The sequence below is a fragment of the Gavialis gangeticus genome, unplaced genomic scaffold, assembly GCF_001723915.1.
Source record: "Gavialis gangeticus isolate Ggan-Ray unplaced genomic scaffold, GavGan_comp1, whole genome shotgun sequence".
Lineage (NCBI taxonomy): Eukaryota > Metazoa > Chordata > Crocodylia > Gavialidae > Gavialis > Gavialis gangeticus.
The window spans coordinates 8,551,707-8,563,278 of NW_017729011.1; the positions used below are offsets into that span (position 1 = coordinate 8,551,707).

General features: G+C 50.1%; 1 protein-coding gene and 1 long non-coding RNA gene across 4 annotated transcripts in view; one reads left to right on the top strand and one right to left on the bottom strand.

Moving 5' to 3' along the window:
- Window positions 1-11,572, bottom strand: part of AKNA (AT-hook transcription factor) — a 77,605-nt gene that overhangs the window by 177 nt on the left and 65,856 nt on the right. For 2 of the 3 annotated variants that reach the window (XM_019510496.1, XM_019510495.1), the window contains exons 14-22: window positions 10,839-11,089; window positions 9,912-10,062; window positions 5,880-6,050; window positions 5,682-5,794; window positions 5,067-5,174; window positions 4,683-4,781; window positions 3,353-3,478; window positions 2,504-2,681; window positions 1-1,292 (exon numbers count right to left, since the gene is read on the bottom strand). The exon at window positions 1-1,292 is cut by the window's left edge and continues 177 nt beyond it. In XM_019510496.1, the coding sequence (XP_019366041.1) occupies window positions 1,001-1,292; window positions 2,504-2,681; window positions 3,353-3,478; window positions 4,683-4,781; window positions 5,067-5,174; window positions 5,682-5,794; window positions 5,880-6,050; window positions 9,912-10,062; window positions 10,839-11,089 (1,489 nt within the window). In that variant the 3' untranslated portion in view covers window positions 1-1,000. The remainder of the gene's footprint in view (window positions 1,293-2,503; window positions 2,682-3,352; window positions 3,479-4,682; window positions 4,782-5,066; window positions 5,175-5,681; window positions 5,795-5,879; window positions 6,051-9,911; window positions 10,063-10,838; window positions 11,090-11,572) is intronic. The other variant, XM_019510498.1, reaches the window with a different exon arrangement.
- On the top strand, window positions 2,620-7,574 carry LOC109292871. The gene is made up of 2 exons (XR_002096193.1): window positions 2,620-2,703; window positions 5,944-7,574. It is a non-coding gene; the product is annotated as an uncharacterized LOC109292871 (long non-coding RNA).

Here is an 11,572-nt window from a genome sequence, read left to right on the forward strand (position 1 = left end):
TATATATATATATATATATATTAATGCATATATATATGTGGACCTCTAAGACATCACAAGCACTCTCCGAGGTAAACTTTGCTGCAAACAGGCCTTCAGCCCTTATTGCAATAGGGCCTGCACAAAATAACACCTGCTCTAGGAAAAGCTTGGCTTGTAAACAGGGTTTGGACCACCTGGGCTGCTCTCAGCAGCCCTGTCACATGCTGTATATTGGGATATCTTCACGCGGAAGTGGACAGATTGAGCAACATGATGGGTTAAGGCCTAGGTGGGAATGATGCAGGGGCTCATGGGTGGGAATCTCACAGTGCAATGAGAAAGTCATGGTCTAATACCAGTAGCCAAGCTAGGCAATGAGAAGCCCCCTTCTTAAGGAGGATAGGTGGTAAAATGTTACAGAAAATAGGAGGAGGTTCTCTCGAGACAAAACCGGGGAGTTCTAAAGTGCGGGTCTTAGCCCCTTGGGAAGCTGGGAAGGCTCCTAGTCTAGTACCCAAGGAGTGTCACCACTTGCCTTCATCTCAAATAATCCTTTAAAAAAAAATCCACAGAAACTAAAAGTTACTGACCAAGTACAGAGGACTTGGACTGAACCCTAGCTGCTCCTTCAGTGCAATGGGCACCCCCTCTGCCACCCTGGAGCCTCCTGTAGCCCAGAGCGATCAGAAGGTTGGTAATTAAGGCAAGTTTTATATGGGAGAATGGTTTCAGAGATGGGAAGAGATGACTGTGTAGACAGGGCTTCAGACACAGCTTCTGGAGGTGCAGCAAGGAGGCTCCAAGCACGGGGTCCTCAGGAAGTGAAGTGGAGGGCCCTCCTCCCACACACCCAATGCCATAATGGGGCATTGGAAGCTGAAGAAGAGGCATGTTATTCTTTGGCAAATCAGTTCCCAAGATAGTTCTTGGGGGCTCATCTCCAGATGTTTTACCAGGCCTGGTCTGCTGCCTCAGACTGCTTCCTCCACGTGCCAAAGAAGCCAACTCCCAGGTCCCGTCAGAAAAGGCAGGATCCCCTCAGGCCCTTGGCCTTGCTCAGGTCAGAGGTCAGCGACCTGCTCATCTGCTTGGTGGTGAGCTTCACACTCTTGGCAGCCTCCACGGCTTTGTTCAAAGACCAGTTGAGGTCCTCAAGGTCGTCAAGATCAAGTGTCAAGGAGCGGTGGTGCCTATGGGCCTGCTGCCAGTCAGTCCAGGGCTTCAGCTCTGGCACCCTGTACCCACTGGGGTAATGGAGAGGAAGGCCAGCCGGGGTGGGGACTGAGGTAGATGCTGCTGGAGAACAGTAGCTGGAAAAAGCAAAGACAAAACATGGTGTTTCCAAGCTGGCACATTGTAGAGATGTGTATTTTCTTATGCATCAGCCTGGGCAGCACGTCCTGATGTTTCAGCCACTCTGACCTGTTCCTAGTAATTCTATCCCTGTACAGGGCATGGGAGGTTTGGCAAAGCTGCTGGCAGGCACCTGCCAGACTGAATCCCTGGTGCTGTGTGCCTGTGCGCTAACATTGAGACACACATTCATGACCATAGGACTCTCACAGGCTCTCCCGCCAAAGGAAGTGCAAAATCTCCATTCATTACTAAGGCACTGGAAGCTGGGGAAGAAAGTTAGTCTTGTGGTTAAGGCAGTGGACTAGGATTCAGATTCAACACTTGCCTTTGACCCAGGCTCCCTGTGTGACTTTGGGGAAGTTGCTGCGTTTCTCACTTTCTGTTTATATCTTTTCTCCCTTCTCTTCCCCCTTCTGGGTCCTGTCTATGTAGACTTTTGCTTCTTGAAGCTGGGGCTGTTTTGTCCATGTATTTGTACAGTGCCTGACACACTGAGACCCTGACCTCCATGGGGTCTTCTAGATGCTATAGGAGTACAAATAATTAGAACGTTCCTTTTGTTGCTTTGCAGGAGAGATCTGCATGCTTCCTCACACGCATCAGCGTCTATCTAGTGTGGACAATGTTTTATGCCCACACACAGATCCATGACCTACACACTGCAGCTGCCAGCTGTCACGTGGTCTCCTGGCAGAAGGCAGCCCATATTTTGGCCACAGTGCAAGGTGTTCTATGAGCTGACCTCGCGCAATGCTTATGCAGGAAGGGCCCTCACTCTCATGGATTAGAGGCCCAAGGACATGTCTACGTAAAGTCCTGCCAAGGACAGGGAGTTTGGGTTCTCATTCTATCTGAGGGACATATACAGCCACTATTACTATAGCAAACATGTGCCACAATTTTTTAATGCATTACAACATCCCTTGAGAAGCAGAAGCACTGGTCTTACAGAGGGGGAGTTAAGCACAAGGAGACAGTGACTCCCCCGAGGTGAGAACACCAAACAGGGAACTCAAATCATTCTCCCATGCTCAAGCTGGTACCCTAACCACTGGGCCAACCCTCCTGGTTCTGGCTTCTAGGTTGCCTCCCACAGTTACAGAAGGAAAAGCTTCATATCCCCTCCCCACAGCGATGCCAGGAGAAGAGAAGGGGCAGCTCTTACACGAGGGGTGGTGCATAGTGCACCAGAGGAACTGCTGGAACGTAGTTGACAGCTGTGGCAGAAGGTGGGGTCGGCAGGTACCAAAGTCCAGGCGGCTGCAGCTGCTGTTGCCAATTCTTGGCTTTGCGACTGGGGCCAAAGTGCTGGGAAGAAGCACTCTCTGTGCCATGGTCTGCTACTGTGGAGAAGAATGAGACCAGGTAAGAGCCACCCTGTGATTTCTGCCATATGGGGAGGAAGCCAAAGGGACTAACTGTTTCTGGTGCTACTCCACTGCTGTCAGGGGCTCTCACAGCAGAGCTGATTGTAGCCCAAGGATAGAGGAAGAGGATGTCACCTGCCTACATGAACATGTTAATATAATCTCTCTGTGATGAATCAGGCCTGCATGCACTGGGCTGGAGACCCTGTATTGAGGCCTGCAAGTGTAGTAGGTATAAGTTAACTCAGACCATGACCCAGCGCTTAGGGAAAGGCCACTAAGTTCTGCCACTCGGGGGAAGGTTCATAGCTGTGGCTCCCCCACTACTACTTACAGCCACTCCTGCTCAGAGAGGTGAGACAGGGGTAGCTGGGAAGTTCTCAGAGTCAGCAGTCCTACATCTTTCCTGTCCATGACTCCTGCTGGCAGGAACTTGGACTCAAGGGGCCGTCAAGTCCCCTGCAGCCAGTGCTCCAGTAACATTCCCTACAGTGATGACCGCTGGGAACAGCATAGGTATGAACTGTTTCTCAGTGTGGCTTTGGCCAGTTTGTCTCTCTCCTATGGGAACTACTTACCAGGGGACTCCCAGGCATGGCTACTCTTTAATAAACAGGGACCTTAAATGGATCACACTAGTTACTCACCATTCCCTGCTTTGCCCCTAGTTTTAGAAGTTGGAGTGCTTTTGGTCCCACTGCAGGGTGGACAGTGCATCTTCTTTGGAGTGCTATGCTGAGAGGATCTCAAGATGTCCCCTGCTGATGCAATGCCTATACACAGAGAACAAGGTGCTGGTAAAACAACCCTGCCAAGATCTGCAGTGTGCAGGGCAGCAGGAATATGCTGGACTCATCGGGCCCTTTGAAAGTAGCAACTTTGTTCTTAAACTAGATTGGGTGGCTCACAGAGAGCAAAAGCTGATTGCAAGGCATCGCGGCCAGTGATATTCAAATTACAAGATGCATATTTAGAGTTCAGCTGGGAGTTACTGGACACAATACAGGTAAACCTCCCTTACTCCCTTTCCCCCCTGTGCTCCTTAGAAACACCCTGGGAAGGTAAGTATTCAAGCCATGTAAGGTGGTATGTGATTTTGACTGGAAAAAACAGGTGTGAGTTAATCTTTGGCCAAGTTGAATGGCTTGATACAGGTTCCTACTTGCCCAACAAGCTGGACGTTTTTTGTGTAATGTCTCTTGCTAGCACAAAGGAAGGAGAGGCATGCAGCAAGCTGTAACACAGGGCTTGCTCATGATAACAAGTGCAAACAACGGCTTTAGCACCACAGGATGGCTTCAAGATTGCACCCAAAAGTCAATCCCACCCCCAGAAAGGTTGCAGTTGCTTTCACAACACCCCATGTCCTCTAGTCTATATTATGTAGTAAACAATAATAATGAATGACTGCCAAAGATGCACATGCAGCACAGGAGAGAACACGAAATGCAGGCAGTATGAATTCCCAGTGTCAGAACAGAAGGTACCATATGTGTTTTTGCTATAGGAATAAAGTCCCAATAGTACTCAGGCTCTAACCTACTTCTATAAACCCTAGATGAGGTCCCACTGTCGAGTAGCTACTGACTAACCTTGTTACTGCACAGATGGAGCCTGTTTCCACTCTGGCCAGAGATGGAGTATACTGGAGGCACCTCCAACCCCCAGGTGAGCTGCATGAGCACTGACCTTTCCAGTCACTCTACTCAGAAAGGGTATGCATTTCAGTGAGGAGTGGTCTCTCACTCTCTGTCTCTAATCAGTGTGTTTGCAGGCTTAGTTATTCAATTATTTCATGTCTTAGGTAATTAATAACAACTTCATTAGCTAGTATTTGTGAAGCCCTTAGAGATCTCATAGAAAAGCAGATTTTGCATGTTGTTAGCCTTTTATTTCACAAGCCCCAAACACTAAGCGAAGACCTGGAACAGGCCATTTCTGGGGCAGAGACTGAGGATGAGCACACGGTGTATTTACCAGATTGTGTCCTGGGGCTGTGGCAATGGATGCAAGAAGGCGAGCCAGTGTCTTCCTTCGGTTCTAGGGACGCGGGAGTCGATAAGTGGTACTTTGCCCCTGCAAAACCCAACAAAAGCTTTCTCAGTGCTCCTCTCAGAGTGTGTGGCTTGGGGTGGGGTAATGAAAAGAAAGGGAAGGGTCAGGTTTCATGCTGTAGTTCAAGACGGAGCTACGGGGTTCAGATCAGGAGGGAGAGGAATGGGTAAGTCTTTTGTTGGGGAAGTACAATGTCAAGTGTCCCATTTGGGCATAGGAAGGGAAAGCCACTTAGGACAGCAGCCGGATCTGGGTAGTTACCAGAGAGGCCACACCAAAACCTCATTGGACTTGCTGTGTGCTTACCTGTGTAATGGCCTTTGAATGTTGCTGCATTTGGGATCTTCTTGGAGGAAAACACTGCCCTGGATCTCCCATCCAGAAGTCTTGGTGGGGAGTAGTCTGATTCTGAAGCTGCACCATGTGGAGAAGAGAGAGCACTGGATTAGACAGCCAGGGCACTGCTCTGTGTGTCCTGTAGGTACTGTGGGATGCATACTCTGATTTTCTCAGCAAGCATCAGTACACATGCTATTAGGGGACAGGATAGGGCTGACTGCCACCAATTCCAGTGATGCATGTAGGATCAAGAGAACAAGGCACAGGCATCAGAGTCAGATCCAGGACCAGGTTGGGTCGATGACAGCAGCTTTCTCATGGGTCAGGAGGACTGGATCTGGATGTGAGCCCATCTGCACAATTGGCAGAGAGTGCCCTGGTAGATGGGCTGCCTGCACATGAGTGCTCACCACCCACATGCATAGCAAGTGCTCATGCAAACATCCAGTTCTCCCTTTTAGGAAGGGTAAATTGAAGAGGAGTGGAGGGAAAATAAAAGTCCTGTTGCCCCAGTGCTTCTCAGAAGCACTGAGGGAAGCCAGGGTGACCGCAAAGGGGGCAGGCCCTGAAAGGTCTACTTACTGAGATCCAGCTCAGGCCCATCCCGCGGGAGTGATGCTGACCTTGCCCACCTCGCTGGCTGGATCACTGGGGCTGGCTCCCCACATTCACCTGGGCTCCTCTCTGCAGGTTTTCTGGGAAAGGGACAGGCACAGAATGATCTTCCAGTACATGGCCCATCTGATTTGGGTGCATTTAACTGCACACACAGTCGCTTACCTGATGGTTGCTGGGCTGCTGGCTGAGGAACCATTCTCCAAAGGCTTCCTTTTGGTCTTTGCAGTGTGTGGAGATGCCTTTCCTGTTGGGTAGCCTTGAGGTCGATGCAAACTCTCCTCCAGCCTCTGCCGAAGCCGCAAAACCTCTTTCTGCAGAGCCCGGATGGCCTGGCTGAAGTGGGAAAGGAGAATAAAGAATCAGTTTCCCTAGAGCTCAAGAATAATGTTGGATTGAGAAGAACAGGGGGAAGATCCCATGTTTTCCCCTATCTGAAGTCACAGAGACAGTCCCAGCTCTGCTGTGCAAGGCTGCCTGTCACCCAGAGGTCAGCTGAGCTTCAGAGACAACAGCACTGCTCAACATGACTTAGCCACTCAAGAATCACAAGAAGCCACCAACTGAAGCTACTTTGAGGATGCATTGCACAAGGGAGACAGTGGTGCAGAGTCCATTTCCCTTCAGAGTGGCCTCTGGGTGATGGCAGGAGGCTCTCTGAGATGTAGGTTTTACACTCAGCCGTTCTGAATGGTTGCAAAGATTTCAGCCACAAGGGCTGACCAGCTTTCTCTGAAGCTCTGGAGTTTATTTAGTGCTCTTCCTGCGCCTACAGGGAACCTGATATGTGAGTCTATAAATCCAGGCCTTATTCCTCTTAGTAAATGTGCAAGACAACCAAGAATGTTTAAACTGCTGCGTTTGTCTGCTGGATAGCCTACCATCTGGGAGGGAAAACATGCATGCATTAACCCTGACAATGCTGGCATTTTCCAGGCTGGCAGACAAATGTAATCTTGGACTAGCACGTGACTATATTCTCAGGTCTTCAGAGGATTAAGTGCCTCCCTTTTTTGAGTATCTCTCTCTTCATTGTCAAAGGAGTGAGAAGGGGCCCCTTGGTCCTTAAGGAATTGCAGCTGAACATTGAGTCTCAAAATGTCTTTAGGCATTCAGCTCTCCCCTTCAGGGAAGTCTGGCCCCTTTAAGGTATCTCAAACAGAGTGCACGAAATCATTGGCCCCTTTTAATTGTTCTTGGCCTGGGCTGTTCCCTGTGAGTGGTGATGGGGGAACCTCAAAACAGCCAAAGGTTGTGGCTGAATGAACACTGAAAAGGCCGGGGGATTCTCCAACCCTTCACCAAACATGCCGGCCTCTTGGTTCTGCAAAGCTGGGCATGACTTCTTTTAGAAACAAGACTGCTCCACATGGCACTACGGAGAGCTACCCTTTCCCCTTTCTTTTCCAGTCCTGGCTGCATCCCAGAAGTCTGCGGCACCGGAGAATGGGATGCAAACAACAAAAACTCAGGAAGGGCCAACTGCACTGGCTGTCATTCAAGCCCACTCAAATATCTTGAGTGAAAGGTTTACTGAAATCAGTGGCTACTTAGGGACATTCTTAGGGATCATCAGCTGCACATAACAACCCCATGCAGATTTCCCCTGCTGCTAAAACTACAAGGGCCTGCCAGCTGAGCTAAAGGAGAATCACTGTCACCATTACAGGATCTATGATGCACAGCTGAGCAGCATGAATTCCCCCCAGGCAAAGACAGTGAGGTACATACACTCTTCCGTTCATTATGGGACACAGACACCTGCTTCTGCCAGCTCATTTTTGGGGCGTGATTGTGTACTTGGCAATACACAGCTCATGCTGTTGCCTTTTAGCAAGAAAAATATATGACCTGAGGAAACCACAGAGTAGGGGTCAGATATTTAGCTGGCGATGCTGGATTGCATCAGTGCAGCCAGGCTGATTTACATCAGTTGAGGATTCAGCCTCATAGGTTTAAAATGACAAAGAAAAATGAAAACTGTTCTGCGGAGCCCACAGAAACACTCTACAAGGCTTAGGCAACCTCAGAGGGCCTGAGCCCTCCCTCTCCCCAAGCCGGGCGCTGCTGAGTCTGGTTCCAATTGAGCTGCACGATCAGACACAGGCTGTGTGGCTCTTGCAGAACTAGCTCTTTCCCTCCATGCCTGTGTAGGCTGCAGGAGAGTTAACCATTTGTGTATGTGGCTGGTGTGAGGCAGCCGCTTGGTAAGCTGAGGGGCTAGTGAAGGATAGAGGTGGGCAGAACAGTTTGCTCAGAGTCTAGCTCCTTGGTTCTATGCTGCTGGCCACATCAGACAAGTGCATCAAAATCAAGGCTTTCAGTCCTGGCAACCGCCAGAGCCGACAACTCTGCTGCCCAGAGCACTGCGTCCCGACCCTCTTTCCCCATGAGTCCATCACATCCTCATAGCAGTGAACATTCAGAGCCTGCTCGACCAGCATTGATTTAGCTGTGCCTTATAACCGAGAACCGTGTATGTGATGCTCCCGGATCCTGCTCCTTAAGGTTACTCCCACTCACAAGAGCTGCAATGCCAACTCTGTCCCTGATTTGCCCAGCAGGTCCCAATCTGGCCCTGGCCAAGTTCAAAGGCACAGCTGAGTCACTGAAAAGCCTTCTGCCAAAAGGCCAGTACTTATCTACCCCCTTCAGTCAGGACTGTCCTCATATCCATCTGAAGTCACCAGCAAAATGAGCAGGTCCAAGTCTTGCCTGTGGGGCTGTCCATTTGCAGGATAGAGCCTGCACCCCTCTACATTGGGGCCGACTAATATGCATGTGAGGGAGAAAGCTGGAAACAGCACTGTGATATCAATTCTCTCTGCTTCCTTCTTCCCTCTGCCTGGCTCCACTGGCATCCTATTATTCGTGAGGCTGCCTCAGTCCTCCAGTGGATTTGAGACCTGTCCCCTCTGTGAGGCACAGGGGGTGGTTTCTGGATTTACCTCCTGGGAGAGATCTACTGTACAGGATGTGGCCAGGCCTTTTGGCACTTCCCGACTCAGAGAAGCAAGGAACCAGCCTTTCTCTAGCAGCGTGGGCTGAAAGCATTCCTCCATCCAAGGATAGGCCAGCATTAACCAGTCCTCAAGTCTCAAAGAGCTGGGTGACAACTGGAGAAATGGGATCTCTGCCCGACTGGGGTCACTGGGAGAGGTCAAGCGCTTAGGTCTTGCCAAAGAGCAAAGAGAACAGCATGTCTTCTCCCCAGCCCCAGCACTGCCACTGCCACAGCTGTGTCCAAGAGGCAGCGTCTTAGCAACGCTCCCAGAAATGTTTGCTGTTATTGTGCAAGGAGAGGGCGTAAAACAGGCAGGATGGCTCCACCTCAGGCCTCCTCTGCTCAGGTAAATAACCCCCCTTCTCCTACACCCAGCGGGGCTGCCTGGCTCACTGTGAACTAATGACACTCAGGGGAAGAACTCAGCACTTTCCTTCAAAGAAACCACTGCCCCGGAGACTGCCTCTGGGACCGGCTTGGTGATGGCACATCTGACACAGAGTCCAGGGTATGACTGTCTCTCCACATCATGACGGCGGTAGAGAGGGGAAACAGTGCCGGTTCTCAGTACAGGCAGTCCTCGACTTACAACGCTTCGAGTTACGTTTATAAATTGACTGCCTGTTTCAACTTTATGACATCAGTTTTGACTTTACAACGCTTGATCCAATGCGATGCCACACCAGCGGAGAAGTTCGCTGCATTGCCCATCTCCCTGGAGAACATCTGTCCAAACTTCCTTGGACACTTTCTTTAAAAAAGCAGACAAGACTTCAGAAAAACCTGCAGCCAGGACTCCTGAGAAGACTCCAGCCAAGAACCCTTCAAAAAGTCCAACCAAGAGCCTTTCAAAAAGTCCAGCAGTCACCTCCAAAAAGCCCTTCCAAATCGATATGATTGCTATTTACAATATAAATACATTACTGTAGCTATATTACTTATCTATAATTGACCGAGTAAAAAATTCTGGGGTAATTTTAGTGAAACTAGGGTATCGGGCCTTTGTTCAGGAACCAATCCCCCATTTATAACACTGTTTTGTATGAGAAAATTGGTTCCGAGTTACACGGTTTTCAGGAACCAATTGTGTCCGAAGTCCGAGGACTGCCTGTACTGAGATACCACGTTCACTGGCCAGAAGTGGACTTGGATCCTCTTGCAATGCTTAGCCCACTCCAGGAGGGGTAACTTACTCTCGTTCCCTGCGTGAGTCCAGGAGGTCATGGTGAGCCCGGACTGGGGAAGGAGACAGGGTGGTGGAGCTGGGTGGATGCCTTGTTTTGCTGGGATGGTGATTGTAGGTGCTGGCCCCACTTTGTCCCTCAGCTTCAGAGTCTGTGTGAGCTGGTGAAAGAAGAAGACAGTGGACTACTTTAAATGACGCTGGTTTTGGGGTGCCTCTCTGAAGCTGCATTTCCCTGGCAACAGAGCCATTTTCACCTATGGCCCAGGCAACTTCCCCCACGCTGCCCTGCTGGGGTGCTCAGCCCCACCCTGGAGGGACCCCTCTGGGACAGCAGATGACTTCAAACCCCACGTGCTACTAGGGCCTGGGTCTTGCTTAGCACAAAAGTCCAAGTGGTGCCATTGCAGACATCGGCCCATGAGTCCTCCTGCCCCAGCCCCAAGCTTATTTCGCAGAGGCCGCCAAACAGCTTGAAAACCACCAGCTGAATACTGATGAGAGGTGGCCAAAATCTTCCCAACCCACTAACTTTTTTCCTCAGAACTGAAAACCTGAGTGGCAAAGCCAAAGTTTGGCCCATCCTTTTCAGGTTTTCAGTGAAATGGTAAAAATGCTGAAATGTTCACCTCTTTAGAAATGTATTTTTAACTCAAAGCAGTTGTAAAACTGTTTTTATAGGAAAAAGGAAAGAATAAAAACATCTGTGGAGAGAAATCAAGCATTTCTATAAAAGTATTATTATTAACAATTATTGTTATTATTATTGCTGCTGTTATTAGTGCTGGTATCATTCAGATCAGCCCCAGTGTCAGCACCCACAAGTCACCCCTTCCCTTCTCACTGCGGAGAGAAAGGAAGTGAACTCTGTTCCCAGAGAGGTCGCGGATGTGCCTCCTTTGGTGGGTGGTCCAAACCCGAGGTGTCTTCTACTCACTACTGTCTGCATCTGGTGCCATCTCGCTGGTGATACTGTCTGTCCACTGAGGAGGGGAGCTGGTCTGGGAGGGGCTGCCGTGGGGCAGGCTGTGTCTCGGGGCACTGCTCCTTGGTGGCACCTGCCTGGGGGTGGTGTACATGCCCCGCAGCCCCTTTTCTGAGGATAATGGGCTGGTGTCCTTCTTCAGAGAAGCACGGAGGACAGCAGGGGGGGGTGCAGAGGCAGATTTCTGCAGCATGCCAGGCATCCTGGGAACAAGGCAAACAGAGTGGTGTCACTGAAGGAGCCTCACTGAGATGCCGGGTTACCCACCCAGCTGCACATCTTTCCTGCCCCCTCGCCCCTCCACAGCTGCTACTTCATAACTTCCCCCATTCACCAATCAGCCTGCTCTCTTCCTTGGTCTCTAATATTACATTCTTGGTCTTCTCATCCCTAATTCAGCGCTCATCCCTTGCTTTCCCATATGTCCTATGTACTCAGGATCCCCATCCCCACTTTGATCACCTGCTTTTGCCTCTTTTCCCTCATCCCCACTCACTGAACACCAATCCCCCCTCAGCCCCATATTCTCAAGCTCCTTTCCCTCCACATGTGCTATCTCATCATACATCCCTTCAGCCCTGGGCCCTTCATCTCAGTATCCAAAGCCAGAAGGTAAGGGGAGATGAGTTGAGAGCAGGTTAAAGAAGCGGACAGGGAAGAAAGAGAGACAAGAATCCATACCCAGT